Source organism: Corythoichthys intestinalis, chromosome 12, assembly GCF_030265065.1.
Source record: "Corythoichthys intestinalis isolate RoL2023-P3 chromosome 12, ASM3026506v1, whole genome shotgun sequence".
Classification (NCBI taxonomy): Eukaryota; Metazoa; Chordata; class Actinopteri; order Syngnathiformes; family Syngnathidae; genus Corythoichthys; species Corythoichthys intestinalis.
Genome location: NC_080406.1, coordinates 40,640,782 through 40,653,010, shown reverse-complemented (window position 1 = coordinate 40,653,010; position 12,229 = coordinate 40,640,782). Strand labels below are relative to the sequence as shown.

The 12,229-nt window shown below is 38.3% G+C and overlaps 1 protein-coding gene across 1 annotated transcript in view; it reads left to right on the top strand.

Moving 5' to 3' along the window:
• Positions 1–251: 251 nt before the first annotated feature.
• LOC130927299 (GRIP and coiled-coil domain-containing protein 2-like) overlaps positions 252–12,229 on the top strand; it is a 35,306-nt gene continuing 23,328 nt past the window's right edge. Inside the window, exons 1-11 of the mRNA XM_057853010.1 lie at positions 252–467; positions 2,227–2,289; positions 2,402–2,486; positions 2,564–2,643; positions 2,732–2,836; positions 2,956–3,412; positions 5,952–7,504; positions 7,631–7,691; positions 7,786–7,886; positions 8,026–8,124; positions 10,313–10,432. Coding sequence (XP_057708993.1) covers positions 462–467; positions 2,227–2,289; positions 2,402–2,486; positions 2,564–2,643; positions 2,732–2,836; positions 2,956–3,412; positions 5,952–7,504; positions 7,631–7,691; positions 7,786–7,886; positions 8,026–8,124; positions 10,313–10,432 — 2,730 coding nt within the window. The 5' untranslated portion in view covers positions 252–461. The remainder of the gene's footprint in view (positions 468–2,226; positions 2,290–2,401; positions 2,487–2,563; positions 2,644–2,731; positions 2,837–2,955; positions 3,413–5,951; positions 7,505–7,630; positions 7,692–7,785; positions 7,887–8,025; positions 8,125–10,312; positions 10,433–12,229) is intronic.

Genomic DNA, 12,229 nt, shown 5'->3' with positions numbered 1-12,229 from the left:
AGGTAGGACATTCGTGTCTAAATCATTCAATCTTTCAAAAAGTGTCTTAAATCAAAAAATATCCCCCATGCCGGATAGTAATTTCCTTGAAATATTGGCTTATATTTGCTTAAATTTAAGTCTTCCTATCATATTACAAATCAGGGGAAAAAATTCTTATGCTTTTTACAATTTATGGGACACACGTCATAAAGTTGCTCTCTGTCCCTTTAAACATCCTGTTGAGCGGTGTGACGACGGGACGGATTTGCTGACGTCACTCGCCTGACGACTGCGGAAGTTATCCGCTAACACCATGGAGGGTTTCGCAGAATCAAAACAGTAACATTTATTTCGTATTAAAATAGAAAGAAATCGGATATTACTGAACACAGCTCATTTACTGAGTCCGGTGAGCCTTCCAGTAGTCGCATTCTGGTTGCGAGGTGATTTGGGAGATTTTAAACAATTGATAGACAGAAATGGAGGTAAGTGAACGAACCACCTGGCGTTTGTTTAGCGAATCCCCCTGATTTAGATATTAAACAATAGATTCAACCGAAGACCCTCTACAATAACGCTACTAAGAAAGTCGTGAAGTTGCATTACTTGGTCAAGAAGCTTTCATCGTTCGTGTGAAAGCTTGGCTCGTGACGTCAATGATTGATGATAAATTATCGTCAGGGGAAAGTGTCAGTGTTGACGTTTTATAGTTGGTATATATTTTACCACATATTATGACTTGATTGATTTATTTTAAATTTGAGGTGCTCCCAAACAGGTGGGTTAGGTAACCTTAAATTCTATATAAAAGTAATCTTACTTCATGATCATTTGACTCAAATATATATATATTTTTTTTTAGTTTGTAAAAATAATGGGTTTTTTTTGTTTTGTTTGTTTTTGTTTGTTTGTTTTTTGTTTTTTTTAAATACCTTTTATTTACAAGTATTTATTTTTTCTACATTCAAGATCAATTTGCATGAAAAATTACATACAACAACACAGAAATAAACTATTCATATATAGTTGTGGTCACAATTTTTTAACCCTTACTGTGGTATAGTGTTATTGCAAGTCTCAAATGCCTAATTTTGTTTTTATTATCAACAAATCAAATAGGCATTTGAGTTTAGAGTTAATGAATGAAAATGCCGATTTTCAGCTTCATTTGATTTGGTTATGACTAAAATAAAACATAAATGTCAGATTACAACACTTACTGCAATGGGGGTTGAATACTTCTAATTACAATACTTACTGGAATGGGGGTTGAATACTTTTAAACACAACTGTTAATGAACTCCACAAACATAAAATGGCTTGAACAGATAGGGTTTTGTTTCGGAATTTTAGGTGGGGCAGATAGTCAAAACTACGGATGTCAGGAGTGAGTTTCAGAGTAAATAATGAAAAGGTTCTGTAGGGCTGCAGCTATCGATTATTTTAGTTGACGATTAATCTATCAACTAGTTAGTTCGATGAATCAGATTAGTAACATTTAATGCGTTGCAGAATCAATTCTGGGAGATGAGAAAAATGCTGGCTAAGATTGCACTTTCAAAAGAGCATTACATGCAAATAGCAAAATAAAATTCCACAATTTATAAAATAATAAATTTAAATACCTGAGCTTAGTCCCAAACAGTATTTCAAAAAACAAATGAATAAATGCGGATCTAAGTACAACAAAAGAATTGGCTAACTTGCATTGCAAAAGTCGGCTAGCTTACGTGACATAAATGCTAACGTTTCGTTTAACAAATCGTTCAAGCACATATTCCCCCAAAAACTAAATATACCTATAAACCAAATTACGAATGCAAAAAAAAAACATGTTAGCTCAAACCTTATGTTGCTCTTAACCGGGAGCAACTGGATTCAGCCATGTTCACTTCATGTTCAAATCAATAAAACTAAATGCAAACACTTTCAAAACAAACCGTTACAATGCCACTCTAATTAAACAAAGCTGCAAAATTTGATTTGAAGCTCTTCTAATTGAATTACTCGAGTTAATCGATTAATTGTTGCAGCACTAAGGTTCTGTAATGTTAACAATACCTTACTACCTAGTGTAGTTACAAGTAAAACATGACATTTTAATTTGAATAACCCCAAAGTGGTTAGTGTCTGTGCTTATGATTGTTTTTAATGACTAGGAGTGACTGTATAATCAAACCCATTCATATAATTTTCTGTAATCACAACTCATATTTTACTCAATGTGGTATCTCTCTTTCACAGGACCCTGGTGGCACAGTAGCTGAATCTGTGTCGTCACCGCCTGTTGGTGCAGCCAAGTCAAAGGTTATTGTGCAATTTTGTATAAAAACTCAATTGAATAAAGCCTTTTTGTTTACTATCTTAAAACTGATTTTTTTTTCAAATGGCTATTTGTTTGTTCGATCTAATCTCTTAGCTTGACTCACTTTCCAAAGATGATCTTATAAAATTCACCAAAAAGCAGATGGCGTCTTTCCAAAAGATGAAGTGCAAATGTGCAGGTGACCACATGCTTATTTCAGGGCCGGGGATAATGAGTTTCCGTTCAAGCGTCACTTCCCCTGATGTGCATTTTCAGATTTAGAGAAAGAAGTTGAAGAGCTCAAAGAACGTTCCAAGAATGATATGAGCACTTCAAAGGATTCTACTATAATACAGGTTTGAACGTTTAAAATATCAATATCATTACTGTAGATTTGTTTTATGTTTGAAAAGTCTTACGCTGTATGCGAACTGGGTGTGCCAGGAGCTGACTGAGCGGATGGATGTGTTATTACTGGAGAAGGCAGAAACCCAGGAAAGCCTTTCATTGTCTCGTAAAGAATTGGAGCGGACCAAGCAGCTTGCCAAAGTAAACTGAAATGCTAAGATTCACTCTTGTCCTTTTTGTTTATTGTTGCATATTTCTGCATAGGCCAATAGATGGGTACAGTTGAACATATAGAGCTTAATTATTCTAACACTTTGCAGGTTGAAGTCACAGAACTTGGAAGTATGATTGAAGACCACAAAAGGACAATTGACATTCTAAAGGCCAGCATTGATGAATCCAACAATAAACACAAAGAGGAAGTGGAATATTTTCAGAAATTATTAAAGGAGCGAGAAGACCATGATAGGGAGTTAACCAGTGAAAGAGAGAAACAGAGCCAAGCTGAAGAAGCCATGGAAGTTACAATTAAAGCTCTTCAAGCTGAACTTGAAGCGATTCAGGAGCGAAATTCCAAAGAGATTGCTGAGCTGCAAGAGAGCCACCAGAATCAGCTGACTGAAGCCCAGCAGGAGGTAGAAAACCTGAAAGAGGAGTTAACACAGAGGAGTATGCAGCACGAGGAGGAGCTGAGGGCTTTGGAGGAGGATTGTGAGATTGAGAGGGAGCGTCTTGTTTTGCTCCAGGAAGAGCTGACGGAGCAGCTGGCCCTCAAAGGTACCACCAAATTATTGTATAAAGTCACAGTGACAACATGGCTATTGAAAAAAAAAAACAATTCAAAAATGACACTTTGAGCTAGGACACCTCTTGAGAATGTATTGGCCAATTTTTTGACTCTCCGTTTTAATATCTAAATGAGGCCATTAATAAGAAAATCGGCAAATATAATTATGGGCAGACTAAACATCAGTGTTTACACTTTATATCATTCAATTACTGGAATTGAACCTAGTAGAGTGGTAGTAGGATTCAGTAGTAGTAATTAGTAGTAGTTTTAATTAATTTTCTACTAGTAGTAATTAGCTTTACTTTACTAGGGCTCTTCATAATTGATGTCGGGTGAAAGTCACTTGGTGTTATAAATCTCTATTATCTCAAAAATTGATTATCTGTTTGATTAGTGGCAATTCTTTATCATTAGTAAGGTGCTCTTGAATCACATTGGAAAACCTATATACTCTTCGTACTTTTTTACGCATTCATTGATTATTGATCTGTGTATTGATTTCTGATCTTCGATCTCTATCAAACTGTTCTATTTATTAAAGGTGTTAGTACTAAAGCTGCTGCTATCGATTATTTTGGTAGTCGATTAATCGCTGAGCTAGCCGGTTCGAATAATCGAGTAATCGGATAAGGAACATAAAATAAAATACCTGAACTGAGCCTGACCCGGTATTAAAAAATAGATAAATGTGAATCTAAGTACAACAAAAGAACAATTGGTTAACTTAAATAGCAAAAGTCCGCTAGCTTAAATGCCATAAAATGCTTAAAATTTTTTTTTTGCTTACATTTTTTTTTTTTTTGCTCTTAACAAATGGTTCAAACACTTATTCCAACAAAAAACTGCTAAATATACCGTTAAACTAAAATGCGAATGCATTAAAAAAAAAAAAAAAAAAAAAAAACATTAGCTCAAACAAAAACGTAGCTTATGCTCGCCTTAACAGGGAGCTGCTGGATTCAGCCATGTGAAATAAGTTATATTTACTTTTGCCGCTAAAGGGGAGTGTATCCACCCAAATTAATAAAACGAAATGCAAACACTTTCAAAACAAACCATTACAACGCTACTTAAACGAACACTCGAAGCAGAAAAATGTCATTGGAATCAAATTACTCAAGTTAATCGATTAATTGTTGCAGCACTAGTTAGTACTACTTGAAAATGTTATGCACACACAAACGCTGTCAAAGAGCTCATCAAACAAATAGTGATAAAAGTGTCCCATCTGTAATGAAGCTTATATTGAAAACAAACTTTTAAAAATTTCATCAGATGATCTGGAGACATTTTTTCACTATGATTTGAGTGACGAAATTCGGAGTGTGACAAAATATCGAAATTGTGATATATCGTGATACTTTGTATACAAAGAGGTTATCGATATCCTCCTGCCGAAATCGAGATAACGTTTTAAAAAGGTGTCAATGTCTAAAAAACATAAATAAAAATGAACCAACAAGTTGCTACCAAACTCTTCCACCATAATTGTGTTTCAGTTAACTCTAAGGCTGCATTGACTGTGCTCGACTCCAGATCCATTTAGACTGGGAACGTTCGTTCATTCGAAACCACAGTCATTCTGTCCAATTTTCAGGGCATTTACAGGTCACTTGCTGTTCATTTTAGGGCATTTACAGGCATTTCCTGTTGAGTCACTGCCTATTCATTTGGGTGATTCCCGGGTCACTTCCTGTTCTGTAACTCAAAATAATCAGGACGTGACCCACAAAATACCCCAAAATCAACAGGAAGTAACTGAAAATCAACAGGTAAATGACCTTAAATGCCCCAAAATTACCTCATTGCCTGCCACTGACGGCCATTCACGTTCCCAGTTCAAATGGATTGGACTTCTACTAGTGATAAACTCATTCCAATTCACAGCAGAAGCTTGGTTTTCCTGTTCATTAGTTGTTTGTAGAATATCCTAGAATGATTTCTTGACCAATGTATCGATAATCGTTGTATCGCCATATCTTCAGATCATCGTTATCGTGCGCTTTGTATCGAAAATCGTATCGTATCGTGAGGTACCAAGAGGTTCCCACTCCTAGAAGAAATGGTTTGCAATTCTTCAAGGCTGAAGGGAATTTGTAATTTTCCCGAAGCAACTAAAGAGTCACGTTGCCAGCTGTCCTGTCTGTAATGGAAATTCAATGCATTTTTTTAAGCCGCTGAAAATAGTCAGACTGGAATAGTTTTTGTCATTTCATACAGTCCCATACAGTCAACACTGACCCCAAAGGTTTTTCTGTTTAATGCTCATAGACAGTCAGGCTCTCCGCAACAATTCAAAGAGCATGACTGAAGATTACTTATCTGATTATTGATCTTACTAGCAATATAATTGTATGTTTTTTTTTTGTTGTTGTTTTTTTTTTTTTTTTTTTATGAGCAACTAATTAGAAATTTAACATGCAAATGTGATTGATTTCTAACACTCCAGCTCCCCATTTTGTATTGGCAGTGACCGCAAAAAAGATAATACTGTATTTACAATTAACATCCCCTTGATTTATCTAGATAGCTACCTCCAGGATGTCCAGGAGGAAGATGAAGAACCTGGTCGTAGCTCAGGCATTGCCAAAATGTTGGCGCTGTCTGCACCCAGTCAGGCTGAGTCCAGCCATATTGATGGTGACATGAACGAGGGTGCAAAACTGAAGGCCGCTCTGGAAGAACTCCATGCTCAGAACACAATGTTACAAGATGAGCTCACCCTTCTCACTAATGTTAAAGGTGAACTGGAGGCAGAGCTGGAGAGAGTCAAGGATGAGTTCCAGAGTGAAAGAGAGGAGATGGACTTTAAAATCAATGAGCTGCAAATGAACCGGGACAGCGACCCAACAACAACAGCCTTAAATATCATGAATGTTGACCCTGAGATATATGCGTCAGGTGAATCCAAAGAGTCAGTCCAAGATAAAATAACACTGGAACAAGATGAGCTTGAGAAGCTCAGGTGCCAGTGTGAGGCCATGACCCGGGAGAGGGATTTTGCTGTGGCAGACTTCAATGACATTAGGGAAACACTGCAAAATGCAGAGAAACAAAAAGACTTACTCGAGGGGCTTTATCAGTCTGTTGAAGACCTTACCAGGCAAAATGAAGAGATCCTCTCTCAGCTGCAGATAAAAGAGACCATGACGGAAGACCTAAATGAGCTGGTTAATACATTGACTGAAGAGCGAGACAGAACACAATCGCTGCTTCAACGTCAAGAGGAGGAAATGCGGGAGCTCAAAGATGAAAATGCCAGAGACATTGAGAACCTGCGAGAAGAGAAGCAGGCGGCCCAACTACTGCAGGAAGAGACGGAAAGGCAGTTGAAAATGTTGACTATAGAGAAGGAGAATGAAATGCAGGTTTTAAAGGAGGAAATGGACAAGATCGAGGAAAGCCTGAAGGAGGAAGTGGGCAAATTGCAGGAGGAGCTATCCTCTTCAGTTCAAACTATTCAAGATATCTCCTCAGAAAATGCTTGCCTTCATAAAAAACTAGAAGGGAGTCTAATTACACTTTCCCAAATCCAGAGAGAGCAAGAACTTTTGGGCTCCAAGTTGACCACCGCAGAGGCTCAACTGGAGCAACAGTCATTCCAAAAAGGGGATCTTGAAGCTAGGGTTAATTCTTTTACAGAAGAAGCAGAGCTTGAAGGTCAGTCTGAAGCTCTAAAAGTTGCAAAGGAAGGACTGACAGAACTCCAAGTACGGGTAGAAGAGTTGGAAAACGAGAGAAATATGTTGAGAAGTTGTCTTGAAGAGGCTCAGGGAGATAGGAGTGAAGTGCAAGCTATGGCGCAGGAGAGGGACATGCTGAGAAACAATTTGGAGGAGACGCTGAGGGATACTGGTGGGCTGCTGGGAGACCTTCAAGATATGAAGTCTTTCAATGAAAAACTGTGTGCTGAGAATCAGATGTTACAGTCCCAAATACTTGTAATGTCCAAAGAGAAGGAGGAAAAAGTACAGGCTGACATTGATGTTCTAGAGAGAGAACGCACAGAATTCACACAACAGTTGGTGGACAGGGAGGCACTCCTATCTCAATTAAGGACTGAGATCGCTGCTCTGCAGGTCAGTATAGTTTTGCACGTCCTTTTTTATATGTGCTTTTTATGCGGGCAATTTCAAAAACGTTTCGTTCAGCAATTTCCTTTGTATTCTAATTCTACCTCTCAATTTCCCTTTTTATTCTGTCAGGAGTCTGCTTCCAAGTCTGGCTCTGATGAAAAGAAAGCTACGGAAATGACAGAGAAAATAGGTATTTCCAAACATCTCCATAACAGGCTCGTGCAAAAACAAGGAAAATCATTTCCTGTGTTTAGCAAACAGCAATTAGTGATTTGTATTTTCAGGTGAATTGGAGAAGGACAATAAAGAGAAGGATGAAATGATAAACAAAATAAAGGCAGTGGCTGTCAAAGCAAAAAAGGAGTTGGACACCAGTAAAAAAGAGGTACACTGAATGATTTAAATCACCTCAATAAACTCAATCCCAAACTCCTCTTAGAGCTATCTTGAAGTATTTATCATCCATGACTATTACTTCAATATTCATGCCCCCAAAAATCTTTTGTTATCAACCTTTTTTGCAGGTCGTAACCCTGAAGGAAGAAATAGCTTCTCTAAAAGCACAGCAGGAGAAGGTTAACATCTCAATGAAGGACATCATCCATGGTGCTGAAGGCTACAAGGTATTTTCTGAAGCCGTAACAAAATGATACTGAATTCTGTAATTCACATTTTATCATTTTTAATCCTCTGCCAACCAGACCTAAAGACTTTTTCCAAAACCAAGTTTAACCCTTCATATTTTTTCTCATTTAACTAATTGACTGCCATTGGCAGCGCTAGACGTCAACTCAGTTTTTACTGGGAGACTGCCAGCTCTCCCAATCAAAGTAGATTGGATGTCTAACACTGTCCATTCCACGGAAACAGGAGCATTCACAGACAGTTCTTTCAATTTAAGTGAACTTACTGGACATGTGTTGTTGTCAATGGCAGGCAATGAGTTAACTTTTTGAGTTAAATTTTGTCTTATATTTTAAAAAAAAAAATCATTTTATTTATTCATGATTATAATATATACAAATATATATACAGTATATATATACAAATATATATATATATATGTATATATGTGTATATATACACTGTATATATGTACAGTGAGGAAAATAAATATTTGAACACCCTGCGTTCTAAGTTCTTCCACTTAGAAATGATGGGCGAGTTTGAAATTTTCATGGTATGTGGTTGTCCACTATGACAGACAATCTAAAAAAAAAAAAAAAATCCAGAAATGACAGTGTATGATTTTTTTAACAATTTATGCATTATACCGCTGCGAAGCCTTTGTTTACAAGTACAGAGGTCAAATATTTCCTGTAACCTTTCACCAAGTTTCAACAAACTGCAGCAGGGATTTTGCACCACTGCTCCACATAGATCTTCTCTAGTTCAATCAGATTTCTGGACGGTCACTGAGAAACACAGAGTTTGAGCTTCCTCCAAAGATTTGCTGTTGGGTTTAGGTTCTGGAGACTGGTTAGGCGCCTCCAGACCCTTGATATGCTGTTTACGAAACCACTCCTTGGTTATTCTGGCTGTCAGCTTCGGGCCACTGTCATGTTGGAAGAGCCAGTCACAAGCCATTTTCAATGCTCTTACTGAGGGAAGGAGGTTATTCCCCAAAATATCACAATACATGGCCCTGGTCATCCTCTCTGCAATAAAGTGCAGTTGTCCAGTCCCGTGTGCAGAAGAACACCCCCAAAGCATGATGGTACCACCCATGCGTCACAGTAGGGATGGTGTTTATGGTATGGTATTCATCATTCTTCTTCCTCTAAACACTGAATTAAGACCAAAAAGTTGAATTTTGATCTCAGGCCTTGACATTTGCTGGTTTAAGCAGGGGAATCTTCCATGCCATGCATGATTTTAAAACATGACGTCTTAGCCTACTACCAACAGTAACCTCTGAAATGGGGTCCCAGCCCCTTTCAGGTCACAGGTACTCCTGTGTAGTTCCAGGCTGATTCCTTACCATTCTTAGATCATTGAGACACTAAGAGGTAGATCTTGCATGGAGCCCCAATCAGAGGTAGATTGACAGTCATGTTTGGCTTTTATTTTCTAATAATTGCTCCAACGCTGGATCTTATATAATCAAGCTGCTTGGCAATGGCCCTGCAAATCTTTCCAGCCTTGTAGAGGTCTGCAATTCTGTCTCTGGTGTTTTTGGACAGCTCTTTGGGGAGTATGGGATGGACAGGTGTGCAGCTAACTGCCTCAAATAGTACAAAAAGTCAGTCACTTACAGTGGGGAGAACAAGTATTTGATACACTGCCAATGGGTTTTCCCATTGGCAGTGTATCGAATACTTGTTCCCCCCACTGTATTTAGGAGAATAAGTGGAGTGGAGGCGAATAGTAGGTTTTTGAGGCTCACAATTCTATCATGATTAAGTTTAAACACTAAACAATGCATTGAGAATATCTAAAAGGCTATTGATTCAGATAAAATGATTTTCTTTCCTTAGGAATTAATGTTGTGATGCAAGTAACATATCAAGTTTCTGTAATTAAACAATATATCACCGCATATGTATATTAGCTCAGGAAGGCAAACAGCAATCAAATCCATTATGTTTGTAACTGACAAGAAAAATAATCTTTCATCTGAACAAAATGTAAAATATTCCCAGCAGTTTCCATAACCAGCCTCCCCCTTCCAAACCGTCCTTTCATTATAAACAAAATCAATGAGTCGCATCTAATGATCTCTGTGTCCCTGACTCAAACGTAAATGCAGGTAATATCTAAGACGCATATAGTTTTCCTTCAATTAGCTCACTGGTGCGTGTGCTTGTGTAGAACCTGCAGATCGACTACGATAAGCAGACGGAGCAACTGGATCAACAGAAAAAGAAGGTAGAAGCAGCAGAGAGACAGATTGCTGACCTGACTAAACACCTCAGCAGTGCTGTCTCACAGGTAACACAAATATATGTTTAATCTCGTATCTACGCATTTTCCAGACAAACTGCTCAAACTGGCTGGTCCAAAACTTCTTTCATACATCACTTTTAGTCCTATTTACAGCCAGCGACACTTCGCCCACTTATGCCTGGCAGTAAGGCACTCACAAATGGCCCATCAGATTTGAGTGGCTGAGCCTGAAAGGAATTTGGTTTATATAGACTGAATGCTCCTTTCGCCCAAACTCATAACTGTCTATTTGCAGTATGAAGCAAAGGCAGGTAAATGGAGCACAGTAAAAGTTCCATCTGCCGCCTTAGGAGGTTTCTTTTTGCGTGCGCTCATTGGTCTCGAGGGGTAAAAGCTGACTGGAAGCCAGTCAGGGAATTTAGAGTACATCTGGACATCTCTGTTTACCAACCTCGGTGTCAGTGTTTGGCTGACAGATGATGAGACGTCGCTTGCTGGTTCAGTGTTCCTTGCAGAAGGAAGCCCGCAGAGTCTGTTGCTGTCAGATTCGCATGAATGATTTTCAAATGTTTTTCTGTAAATGTAGAATATTGAAGCTCATTAGCATTTTCCAGCTGGAGCATTCAATTTGTTGTTGAGGATTTCTCAGCATTTAGGTTCTCATTGGATTTCAGAAGAAATAGTTTGACCCTTTATAGTGCAAGTGACTATTTTAGGAAATTTAAAAAACAGCCTAGCGTCCACATTTTCAGTCATGTAGGCCACAAAAATTAACTCATTGACGGCGCCTGACCTATAATCCACTTTGACTGGGAGGGGCAAATAAAGAAATGTCAATGGATTCTACACTGCTGGCCAAAAGTATTGGCACCCCTGCAATTATGTCAGATAATGCTCAATTTCTCCCAGAAAATGATTGCAATTTCAAATGCTTTTGTAGATTTGGTAGTAGCTTTTTGGCTTTCTCAGGTAAGTTTTGGCAAACTCCAGCCTGGCTTTTTTATGTCTCTGGGTCAGAAGTAGGGTCTTTCTGGGTATCCTACCATAGAGTCTCTTTTCATTCAGACCCTGACAAATAGTACGGGTTGACACTGTTGTACCCTCAGCTTGAACTTGTTTGGATCTTAGTCGAGGTTCTTTATCCACCATCCGCTCAATCTTTCGTTGAAATCTCTCGTCAATTTTTCTTTTCCGTCCACATCTAGGGAGGTTAGCCACGGTGCCATGGACTTTACACTTATTGATGACACTGCGCATGGTAGACACAGGAACATTCAGGTCTTTGGAGATGGACTTGTAGCGTGGAGATTGCTTCCTCACAATTTTGCTTCTCAAGTCCTCCGACAGTTCTTGGGTCTTCTTTTCTCCATGCTCAATGTGGTACACACAAGGACACAACTTTAATCCATTTTAACTGGCTGCAAGTGTGATTAAGTTATTGCCACCACGTTATGTGCCACAGGTAGGTAAGAGGTGCTGTTCATAACACAAATTAGAGAAGCATCACATGATTTTTCAAATGGTGCCAATACTTTAGTCCGGCCCATTTTTTGAGTTTTGTGTAAAATGATGGTTAATTTTTTTTTCCATTCTCTTTTGTGTTTTTTCATTGCAAGCAAAGTAAATGAAGATATTACTACCAAAGCATTTGTAATTGCAATCATTATCTGGGAGAAATTGAGCATTATCGAGTATCAACAGAATTGCTGGGCTGCCAATGCTTTTGGCCAGCAGTGTATGTCTAGTGCCGTTGTTGCGTGTTTATATGTAATTAATTTACTGTCACAACACATACAGTGAGTACTTTACATATATCTGACAGTGAAAGAGTTACATTACAGG